Raw genomic sequence first — 12,601 nt, 5'->3', positions numbered from 1 at the left:
ATCAATCTTTAGCTTCTTGTCCTCACCTTTAGGACTCTGCCCCCAACCTTGACCTGACCTAACCTAACTTCAGTGGGATGATCTGCATGCTTTCGTACTTGCTGAATCAAGGTCTTAGTCTCTTACCACGTTGTGCTCTCCTCCCACCCCACCCACCATTCATGGTCTCATTCTGCCAGTGACATCAGCCTAAGCAACCTGTTTGCTTATCCCTCAGCAGTTTTTGCACCTTTTTCCACCCTCTCCCCTACACATAGAATGCTCTGCCAACCTAACACCCTCCCATCCTTCAAATCCTTCCTTTGAGAGTCACTTCTAACACTTTCAAGAAAAGTCAGTTTCCTTCTCATTCATACGTAAGTCAAGCACGCCATGCACATGCTTCTGCTGCATAATCACATACAGTAACCACGGCTATCTCCTCCCTCACTGCCACCCCATCGGTATGCAGCTCCTTCGGTCACAGACTAAGCTCTTCAGGGCAACGACCCTGGGCTATATACCCAAACTTAGCATGCTTTTGCGTACTGCAGAATAAGTAAGAAAAATAAAACAGTAAAACAATTAAACCTGGCAATATGGCAGTAGTGAATTGCTCTGGTACTGGCGAACAGGAAGGCTCCCACATCAGGAGCAGACTAACAACAGTCATTGCACAGGTACCTTACGAATGAAGGTGATGCAAGGCACTCATACTATAGTGAAGGGGCACATGTGAGCACCTAAATAGATTGAAGGATGGTTTGGTTTGCACTTAAGGGCAAGATCACCTTAACTTCGGGTCTCCCAGTAAATCTACAGAGACATGTTCTCTGCTGAAGTGCTTAAATATTGGCTACAAGAATCTGGAGAATAAAGACATTATTCCAAGCTCAGAAGACCAAATTCCTTGACTTAGAACTCGAGCCTCAAAGAGGGGGACCGGGCTTGATTTATTAAAACTAAAAGCCTGTTCCTGGACTCTCTCTTTGTGGCCAATAGAAGGTTTAGTCCTTTCAGCAATTATTTTTTGCAGCCTAAATTAGAAGATGAATATTTGTTAGAAACTCTAAAGGACTAACCAAAAAAAAAAAAGGGAAAAAAGAAAAGGTACTGACATACTTACCTGACCAACTTTAGAAAGTTTCAGTTCTCTTAGCGTATAGTCATGAGCTGCACTTTCCTTAACATTCCTAACACGCATAACCCCGTATTCCTTTAACGCATATTCATCAGGCCAGTACTTGACACACTTACTCTGGAAGATAGGACAAAAAAAAGTAATTACTATCTGATTTCATGGTCTATATAAATACAAAGTTCAGATAGTTACTAGCATGGTGCAGATTTGCTAAGACTAGCTTAACAGGCAAAGCTAGGTTTGCCTGTCTCACCCAAAGTCCATTCAGGGTGAATATTGCTTTTTCCTGTGCAAGATGGGGGAGAAAAGAGAATGTAAGAAAGCTCAGAGGGTCCAAGACAATAAGGATAGATTGGGGGAGGAGGGTTTGCTTTCTGGCACCATTCCTGATGATGTTAGCTTCAGCAGAGGACAAAACAAAAACAAAAAAACCACATCACAGTGACAGCGAAGAGGAAAGCCTAGAAGCATATGACACACTCACCTCAGAAGTACTTTTAATACATGGAAAACTTCAAGTGGAATGCATTAACCTCACAAGTAGCTCTAAAACCTAATATTTAAAGCTAATTTTAACATAAGTCAAAGGAACGGGCCATTTTTGGAAGAAGTTTGTCCTTCACCTCATTTAGAAATCAGAGCACAGAAGGTTCACTGGGCTCTTCAGGTCATCCACCAAGCAATGAGGAATTGTTCTCCATGGGGTGCAGAATGCTGTCTCTGTTGCTATGTAAGCTTGGTTCAGAGTGCTCCACTTCCCTTGGAAGACTATTCTATAGTCTGTGATGATGTATTCCATATAAAAAGGAGCAAGTCCTCCAGAACCAAGTGAAACAGTAATAGGGAATAGCTAGATACAATAATTCTTGAGAACCTAAGAATGCAAGCCTAGTCCATCTGTAGTAGACAGAGACAGATTTTCTAGCAATATCAAACACAGACCACCCACAGATTGCTGTAGGGAACAACTTCTCCATAAATGTGCATCTGAAGGTCAATAATTTCACTGCCAAAACTCAACGGCAGATAGAAAACACAACAGAGGAAAGGATCTTGCTGCCAACATGAGAAGATATTATGCTGGATGCATAAACATTTGCCAGGATGCTTTGGATCTAAGCTTTGGTTTTTCTTTGTTTGTTTGTTTGTTTGTATTTTCTGCAAAAAGCACAAGCTGCCCTGAAACCCACATCTTGTATTTAAGCAGACAGAGATAACAATTTGCAGTTTTAATGCACGATCCTGAACAAGGAAGCAGCTGCTGGCATAAAGAGTCTCAACGGTAATGTGTAATCTTAAAGAGTCATCAGTGTGGGAAAGGGGATGCATTGTACATCAACTCAGTGGATCCCTTCCAAGACTGCATTATTTTAATTTGAGAGAGACAAGGTGGGGACAATTATTGAGAGAGAGAGAGAGAGAGAGAGAGAATTATTTTAATTCGTAATGATGTGCTTTAGTTTGCTTCTCCTACTGCATATTTTGCAGTCTTAAGAGTCCTAGATAGATCTGAGCCAGTTTCAGGATCCCCTACTGCCTGAAGCAAACTGTTCCTAAAGTCATCCTCTCTGAGAAAGATACTTCCCTCTACCTCCTGCATATCAAAAAGCACCTTGGCCTGAGGTGTCATATCCAATCAGGCCAGCAATCAGTGTCTACTGAAGAGAAAAGGCTGAAGCATCTCTCAAAAACCCTGGACACATGATGCAGCACTTTAACAATCTGATTACTGAATCATTTTAAAGGGCTACGTCATTAGTGTGGAGAGCAGACCGGCACGATTGAGAGAGAGGTGCCAAGAAACTTGGGGAGTGTGCAGCAGAAGTGTTGACTGGTGGAACAAGGCGTGAAGCCTCTGCAAAATGGCTATTGCTAGAGCGGCAGCAGCATCTAGCAATCCTTTATGAAAGACAGAGCAAAAACTGAAAGTCAAGATGAGCCTGGCCCACTTGGTCAAACATCACAGAAGTTACAGGATCCTGAGAGTGCTCTGAAGCAGGACTCCTTTGAAGCCACCCAAAATCTCTTAATTTTGTTCCAGGAGTGAAGAAGCCAAGGCACAGCTCCTTCCAATGGGCCAGCTGGTCTTTCTTCACTGCACTCTGTACAGAGGGAACCTGTCACATAGTCCTTCATCAAGCCACCCCGGGAGAGGTATTGATTTTTTTTTTTTTTTAAATGAAGGGCAGGCAGGATTTTAACAACTCAGAAGTCAAAACCAGTTGCTAACCCACAGCCCTGTTGATGACAGGCTGGAGACTTTAAGGTGGGGGGAAATGCCAACAAAAACTACAAATATCCAGCTTCTGTACTAAGGGTATTAAAATTCCTCATTATTTTATATGGTCAAGCAAAGGAAAAAACATTGTCAATTATTTGTTACATAAGAGAGTACTAGCTATCTTCTTACTCAGCCTTCTTCCAGGCCCTCATCATGCTGAGTGAAAGGATATTTTCTTTTTACTGAAGACATGAGGTATAAGATTCAAACACAAAGTATCATATTCACAAAGAGAGAGAGGAAAGAATGCAGAAAAGGCACAGAAATTACAAGAACAAGTACAGACTATCAGCAAAAGTGTTTGCAAAAATCCAAGGCAAAGGACACCTGAGAGAGAAAACCAGGCTGCACACAAGTAGTGGGGTACTATTGTTACACTCTGTCAAGATTTCTGAGCCATTTCTCTTTCTTCTGTTTCCCTTCATCCACCTACCCACATGACAAGTTTAGGATCCAGAAACAGAGTAAGATCGCAGGACGGGGGAACAAATGAGATCTCTCTGCATTTAAAAGAAACAAGATGAAGTTCTGGGATACATAGCTGTAAAAGTTCTCTTTCAAAGTAACAAACATGCTGGTATTGCCTGAGCAGTTCAACCCTAGTGATCTGTGAGTCTCTAGTGAGCGAGCAGCTGTGCTCACGCAGAACATGGCTCGCAGACGGCACTTGGAGGCAGAAGACAGGATGTTAGAAATAAAAGTGCTAAATCATTCCTGCTTTGGGCTTGATACCAATAAGCAGCAATATTTCAGGTTCAAGCACACGGCATTAACTCCCTTACAGCGTATAGTCTGCCAGCCTGGCTGCACCAGTTCCTTCACTGTCCCCTCCCCTTAAGTAACTTTGCAGTAAGTAAACTCATGTAAGGCAGCTGTCACTTAGTCAGCCTTTATTAAACAAGAGCTTGATCCTGTAAGACGAGTGTGCCCCTTGATTCCAGTTGCTATCAGCGAGAGGAGAGGGCACTCTGCATCTTGCAGATCAGGGCCTGGGTCTCCAATGGCAGCTGCACCATGTCACCATTTTTAAGCTTGTAAGTCAACATGACTGAAGTCTGGTTAATCCTTACTTGTGTTAAAACTTAATGACTTTTACCGGGGTCCACCCAAGGTTCCATTTTACCTTTCCTCTTTCGACTTCTTTTGTTGTCATAACGATAACGCGAGAGTTCTCCTGGAATACCATTCTCCAGAAGTCATTCACTGTGTTCTGCAGGCAGCCTTGAGTAGCGATGTAACTTTTTTTTGGCTTTGAATTGTTGCATTTACTTTCAAATTCAGGCTAGAGATCAAAACAAATATCAGTGAATGATGTGATCTTAAAATAATTTTAATTTGTTTTTAGGAGGGGATACAATAGCAAGCATGCTCTGTGCCAGTGACAGATTGAAGGAGGCAATAACACACTTACCATAATAATATTAGCATTGATATAATCTGAAACTGGTTCATTTGGATCTCCATCATGTAGAACAACTCTGGTATGATCAACTAGAGGAAGGATAAGTAAACAGCATGTTAAACTGCTGCATTCTGTGATTGCTAACTAGCCAACTTGTAATTGGTTCCTTAGTACCAAACAAACAAACTACATAAAGGCCAACTTTTGCACGTACTTGACTACTTACCATTTCTAATAGCTAAGAAAATGGCCAGATGACTCAACCTTTCCTCTCTCCCTGCTCCCTAGGACAATTTCAAATTTCCGAAGAAATTAAAATCAAACATCAAGTTGTTTGTGTTCTCTTATTTAGTCAGTGCTTCATATTTGTAATTAATCTGAATATGAGATATATAAAAAGTATATATAATTATTCTGTCCTGCACCACTACAGCACAAATTAATCCTCAAACTTACTGAGCACTAGTGCTGATCACTGAGCAATAGTTTAGCTTGTTGGTGTTTTAATAGAAGAGCACTGTACTACTGGCCAATAATTATTAGCTTCCCCATGAAAGGATCCGTGAGAGTACCAGCCCAATGTTAACAATGAAACAAGAAAAAAGTGAATACTACTTACAAGGTAAAATGTTTTTGTATCTATTTTTGTTTTTGCTTTCTTGCCGTTGACCCTCTTTACGACTATATAGAAGTTTGCATTCTTGCTGTTGTAAAGTCTAGATGAAAAGGGCACAAACAGCTGGTTTCACTAAAACTTGCACCACACTGGGAATGATGAGACAGAGCACACACAACAGTGGCTGTAGAGAAAAATCTGACATTTGACTATCACATTAGACATCATTAGAAAAATGAAATCTCATGAGTCAGCATTCAAGTTGGTTTAATAAGCTTGGTTCAAAGGGTTAAACACACTGAATTAGGAAATTCAAAACAGCAGCGTTACTAGAAATAATATGTGATGGCTTTGAAGGCAAAAGCTTATGTATGGAATCCAAACTTTTGTAAGTCAAGTAACCATTGCAGCAGTAAGTTTCCATTCTCTTGCTTTGAGGCAGGTATCTCCATGTACAGGTTGGTCTTTTTTAAATTCAACTTCCTATGGAACTTTATATACAGAAACAATATTTGGTTACATAAACCTGGCATAGAATTTGTTGGTTTTTTTTAAATGCAGAAGTTTGGCAGTCTGAAGGAAACAACAAGCCAACTGCAAAATGAAAGTGAACGCCTGAAAGTGAACAGACTGAACCATGGGCCAGATCCTCCAAGTGTTAAATCTTCTGGCTAGATTTCTAACTTAAGGTAAGCATTAAAACATGATCACCTCAAGTCTAATTCCTAAAATCCACTATTTAGTGGTAACATGTTACAAAGAATTCAGAAATGAAGGAGTCTACCCATATGTGGCCATTCAGCATTTAAACAATTAAGTTAAGGGACCTCCCAAAGCATACTCAAAGAACTTGTGTCATCATATGAAGCAAGAAGCTGGGCTGGCATTTTCCAAGCAGTTTAACCAGAGAATCGCAAATGCTTTTACAAATGGTAACTAAGCTTCATAACACACCAGTGACATAGTCATGCCCATTTTGCAGATGGAAAGAATAGGCAGAGAATGATTTAAAGGGACTTGCCCAAAATCACAGACACTGGCAAAGCCCAGAAGAAAATCCAGGAATCTCAATATAAAGTCCACAGCTAACAAACAGCTAGTTATTGTTTCCTAGGCAGTGACTCACAAAGGGGTAGGAAATGTAGTCTAGGGGACTGAGCAGAGAAATGGGACCCAAGGAGCACCAAGTTCTAACCCAGTTTCTGATATGGACTCACTGCAGGACACAGAGAAAGTCTTAAGAAGTAAGGGGCAATCCCTACCACCTCAGACAGAGTTGGGAGTACCAATCAATGTTCACACTGCTTTGAAGGGAAAGTGCCAATACAATTAAAGCAAACAAAAGAGAGATGCTTCCCCCGCCCCTGCAATGACATGAAAAAAGAACTGAGCATTTCGCTCAGACGATACTAGATTTTTGCTAGAGTAGCTGCCTACATTAAGAAGGAAATTAAACATAGGGTGGATTAAGGAGTGGAGGTCCTCAAGGAGAAAGCGTGGGGGTGGGGGAGGGGGGGAGAGAAGAGAAGAAAAGAAGCCAAGCAGAGTTTCTGCCAAGTAGGTCTGAAGAACAGAGCCACAGATCATTGGGGGTTGGTCTGAACCCTCCTTCTAAGATTTAAAACTAAACATAAAGACACTTGCTTATATTTCTCCCAGCTGCTGAGTTAAAGGGAGGAGAGAAAGTCTGCTTAGCAGTCTGGTACTACTTTTAATGCTGCTAATAATTAACTATTAGAGAGACAAAGTGGGCAATGTATTATTTTTTATTGGATCAACTTCCATTGGTGAAAAGACAAGCTTTCGAGCTACACAGAACTCTTCTTGAGATATTACCTCACCCACCTTATCCCTCCAATATCCTGAGACCAACACGGCTACAACACTGCAAACAACAATTAACTTTGGTAACCATTTGAGCTCTATAAAGATAGTGTGGCACTTTGTGATCTGGACTTCTCTACCTGAACTGGATTCCTTCGGGCCCTATTTGGCTTTCTTCCTCCACTTCCGGCACTACCAATATGTAGCAATATTGCTGGGAAGTGCCAGAGACAAGCTGCCAGAGATTATATTGCATTGCCACAACACAAGCTTTCAAGAAGAGGAGTGGATTCTTGTAAGCAACAGCCAGGCAAATCCTAAATAACGAGGGAAGATTGCAGGGGGGAGTGTTAAGAGAAAAACTAACAAAGACCCTCTATAAGCAACTCTAGATGAAAACTAGAAGGCGATAAGAAGAAACATCCTTAAAATAAATATTACAGACTTGCTACAAACTATTCTCTCATCTCAATGCATGCCATACTAGAATAAAAATAATCAAGGCAGACATGTGCTACAATAGGACCAGAGAGCAAAATTAGCCCCCAGAGCAGTAACAGGACTTACACTTTTGCATGAAAAGTGCTATATATGCTTAACCTTAAGGAAGCCTTGAGGGAGGCAAGTATTATCATCCCCTTTTCACAGATGGAAAAAATGGTGACATAGCAAAAGTGAGCAGAAGGATGGTCCTGTGGCGTTGGGAAACCTGGATTCAATTCCCCACTCCAGCACAAAACTCCTATGTTATCTTGGACAAGACACTGAGCCTCTCTGCCCTTCAGTTTCCCCATCTTTAGAATCCAGATGGGATCTCTGTAGTGAAGTTGTGATTCTTAATGTTTGCAACATGCCAAGAACAGAAGATGCTCTATTAGTACAAAGGAGTAGTAGCAGTAATAATTTATGGTGCAAAGTTCTACAGAAGGTTCACTTCAGCTGATAACATGTGCCTGGCATAATGCAAGATTCTTCAGGGGCTTGGATAAGCCGATTACGCTGAACACCTAGTGTCTAAGTAGCACTTTGACGCTACTGTCACTGCACATTGAATTGTGTCCATTTTATTATCTGCAAGCAAAATTTGCCCCCGGGTTCTTTCAGCATGGGATTCAAACAGGAAAGACTACAAACATGTCCTTGCTTCATACAATTCATTATTATTGCTCTGTGCATCCCTGAGGAGAGACCCATAAGCAGCAGTGACTTGTAGCTAGCCCATTAAAGTTGTACGTAGTATGATAATAAATCTGGTTGCAATTATAAATGAAGGTTCTCAATTCACTATACCATCCAAGCACTAAATTCACCAAAAAGCCTTTTTTCAGAAGCAAAAGAATAAAGAATGCTGCCAACATCTCTATCCAGTAGTTGACAGGAAAACAGGGATTACATCCTTAAATATACTTAAAGAGAAAGTAATTTATAAGCACCATCTGGGTAGTAAGACCATAAATGGCACAAGCAGAGTTTCATGGACATCCTAGAGTCTTCCACAGAGATAGACAACTAATGGCTGTCAGAGCTGAATTAAACAGCAACATGAACATTTTATAAGATGGTTTCATTTCAGAGACCACCATATGACACTGTAAAGAGACATTTAGGATTAACAGAGCAATTTCCAAAAAGGCAGTGAAGGTGAAAAGAAGGAGGGATAAAATAGCTCACAATAAAGATTTTCTGGTTTTATAACTTTTTCCCTTTCCATAAGTTTTTGGCCTGGTGAATATATGTATTCAGGAAAGTCAGCGCATTTATCTACCCCATTTCTCCAAGGGCCAGCCACAATGAATCAGCTACATTACGAGTTTCTCTCCCAGTACTCCACCAGGCCACAAATCATCTCAGGCCAGGCCAGAAGGGGAAGCAAGAGGCACACTGACAGTGCTAGCTCTATGGTTACATAGATGATATACAACACATTCAGAAGGACACTGTATGGGAATGCTTAGCCCTCTGGATACATTACATTACACCCCTCCTGCACCAGTACTGACACACAGGGTGGAAACCAGTCTCTTCCATTCCTGGGCAGCACATAATACCACCACCAAAATCATTTAATCAGCCAGCACCACCTACAACAGGGAGAGGAGGAGGGAAATCAAGAATCGCTTTGGGACCTTTGCTAGTGAAGTCTGAGTACTGGAATGGTAAACTCAGAGTCCCCGGGAAAGGATGAGAACTGCAACACTCGTTTTTGTTCTTCAGCCAGATTGAAAAGCCAATTTATTGTGGGTTCAAACCAAGTCATGTAGCTGTCACATGCAACACAGTTTAAATGCCACGATATGGCAGCTATTAAAGTATACCACTGACCACGGTTTCTGCAGACATGCTCTTGTTCACATCCACGTGGAAAATTTAGCTAGAGCAGAATGTGGCTGCTTGCCTGCTTTGTGGAGCATATTTGCCTGTTCTGTATGGAAGCCAATGAATGCTAGTTTGATACACAGACCCTTATATCTCCTGGGCCCTTGTTATCCAAGGCTGCAATCCTTTCTCTCCACCGTCCCTCATTACAGTGATCAGCTGAGATAATTCTATTGACAGTCCCTTTTCTGACCTCAGAGGGCAGAAAATTCGTGGGAAGAGGAGACACTCAACTCTGAAAGAATGGTGACCAGAAACTCTGTTTCCTTCTTCCTCTCGCCTTTGTCTGATCAAGACCAAGAGACTGTTTATTTCACTCTCATGTTGGTAGAGAACAATTTCCTACCTCAGCTAGTGATGCTCCTTTGTGCTTTTCATTTAAGTCTCCCATGATGCCCAGCTGGCTGAATAATAATCATAAGGACTTTATTCAGCTAATGAATGCATTTGCAAATATATCCTCATCTGACAATAGTTATGCTCCCCACCCACTCTCAAACCCCTACAGTGTGCAAGAAGTTTCTCAAACAGTATTATGCAGCCGGAACCGGCCTTTTTATAAAAGAAGTTGACATCACAGGATTCCTTGATTTCCTGTCTCCATCTGCTGGTGGTATAATATATATTCCGTAATCAGTTAAAGAAATTCTTCACTATAAACCTGTCTTATGGGAACCACTTCACTATATTTACACCAGGGCCTTTAGAAATGGCTATCATCTTCATTCTTTTCCTGAATCACTCCAGTTAGTAGAGAAAGTTTCGGAGCCAGGAGTATCTCACTGTGGTTTGGAATATGGTATACCATGGTTGTATTTAACGTTTCTTCCATTTGAGGGGGAAAATAAGGAATACTGTTGAAACTGGTAATTTACGTACAGAGAAGCACTCAAATCAATAGGTTTTGTTTGTTTTTTTAAAGGAAGAAACCAGCACCAGATGCTATTAAAAATGTAGAAGGTACATACAATATCGCATGGAGAGGAGGAGGTGTCCCCCTTACTCCCTTTCTGGTAAGATGACGGTAATGCTAGCTCCAGATGGGAGGGGTTGCACCCAAACAAAATAATAATAAATTCCTAAGTAAAGCATACAGATTATACAGCTGTCATCCCAACACTATTTAAAATTAACCTGGAAAATGGCTCAAAGGGTCCCTCTTTGCAGTAGTTTTATTTTAGCATTCCCAAAATGTGAGTGTCAAAGAAGCAATGAATTCAAGGGCAAGAGAGAGTGTTTTATATAAATTAGCTGGACAGGAAGATTTGTATTGCAGTGAGTGTGTTTGACCAGTTGTCCATCACCATCCTGCCATGGTCAGCACACTAATACTTGGGGAGTTTTGTTTTCTAAATTGTTTATTTCTTTCCCCTCAGTTTAAAAAGGTATAATATAAAAAACTGAATGGGACAGCTTTTAAATGGATTATTTTCCCCATTTGCAGCCATATCAGTATTCACACATTAATTTCTTATTACTACTAAAAGGAACACTGAAAAAGCAACATGCTATGTTGGAAATTTTTACTAGTATTTACTGAGCATAAACTCAGGTCTGACATTTTGTTCTACTGCACATAATTGCTTAAGCAAAAACTTCACGGTCACATTTGTGGATTTTTTCTGAAATTTCTAGCAAGCGGAGTTATGTGAAAAATTATCCTGGATTCTATTTTCATAAGACCATTGTTGCTCAAAATGCATAGTCGATTGCCTGACTACACAAATATAGCCAATTTATACTTGAAGTCAATAGCAGAACAGTATAGAAAGGAAAAAGTTAACACAATATCAATCTTTCTCGGAAGTAGTTTCTCACAGTGCTGTTCAGGTCACCTTACACAGTAAGTGTGCTTCAAAATACACCCCTAAACCCTCTTATATTTATAACACAAGTGCTTACAAATTAGAAAGCACTTTATAGGTCACCTAAGATCTAACACAGTTTGTACCAGTTCTTTAATTTGTTGTTCTATATCTTTTCCTATGTCCCATATTTTAAACCAGTTGCCTGTGAAGGTAGCTGCACTAGGACATAGAACAAATATATCTTGCCTTTGACAGGCTTTATATTTGCTAATGCCAAAAGCTACACTTTGTTTTGCAGAGTGTTGACAGATATACATCTCTTGACGTAAGTGAGCGAAGTGGACAGAATTGTAGGAAAGACATAATACAAGTCAGTTAACTGTCCACAAGTTGGATGGAATACAATATTAATATGGTATACATATTAATATTGTATTGGCTAACACCATGTAACATATATGTATTGGCTAACACCACGTAATTGTAAAAACAATGCAGTCTTCAATCTAAACCACTGGAAACTTTCTAGTGCCATCAAGTATGGTTTTTAAAAAAATCTTTTCAAATTAACTGGCAATTTAAGCAGAGAGTTTTCTTGGGGAACAACTGCATTAAATTTTCTCCATGCAAAATGCAGTTTTTGCAGAAGAGAAAAGCAGGAATTTTCAAAAAAAGAACCAAAAGGCTTGTCTGCGTGAACACTTAGCTTACGGCAAGATGGGACGCGATACGACCCTACACTAGCCAGCCGCAGACTAGCTATCCCTGCTGACATGCATCAAAAATACGATCTAGTCCTCTTTGAAAACGGGAGTAGATCGAAGTGCAACTATTAATACAGGCCAGCAGAATCCACATAGACAACTAGACCATGGCAAGCTAGTGTAGGGTAGATTCACTTCCCAGCTTCTTGCAAATTAAATTTTTGTGTAGAGTTAGAGCTTGTCTACAAAAGCTACAGTGGCGCAGTGTAGATAGCACCTATTCCAATGGGAGGGGTTCTCCTGTCGGCATAGGTAATTCACCTCCCCGAGAGGCACTAGCTAGATCAATGGGAAAATTCTTCTGTCAACCTAGCACTATCTACATGGAACTTAGGTTGGCTTATCTATGCTGCTCAGGGGTGTGGATTTTTCACACCCCGACCAACATAGTTAAACTGACCTCATTTTCT

The 12,601-nt window shown here is 40.6% G+C and overlaps 1 protein-coding gene across 1 annotated transcript in view; it reads right to left on the bottom strand.

The window, feature by feature from the left end:
- The window catches only part of PTPN11 (protein tyrosine phosphatase non-receptor type 11), a 38,198-nt gene that overhangs the window by 9,692 nt on the left and 15,905 nt on the right, over positions 1-12,601 (bottom strand). The window contains exons 7-10 of the mRNA XM_084648712.1: positions 5,423-5,519; positions 4,813-4,892; positions 4,525-4,683; positions 1,106-1,237 (exon numbers count right to left, since the gene is read on the bottom strand). Coding sequence (XP_084504838.1) covers positions 1,106-1,237; positions 4,525-4,683; positions 4,813-4,892; positions 5,423-5,519 — 468 coding nt within the window. The remainder of the gene's footprint in view (positions 1-1,105; positions 1,238-4,524; positions 4,684-4,812; positions 4,893-5,422; positions 5,520-12,601) is intronic.

Source organism: Lepidochelys olivacea (genome assembly GCF_965140295.1).
Source record: "Lepidochelys olivacea isolate rLepOli2 genome assembly, chromosome: 15".
Lineage (NCBI taxonomy): Eukaryota > Metazoa > Chordata > Testudines > Cheloniidae > Lepidochelys > Lepidochelys olivacea.
The sequence above is the reverse complement of the archived record's forward strand: the minus strand, read 5'-3'. Positions and strand labels throughout refer to the sequence as shown.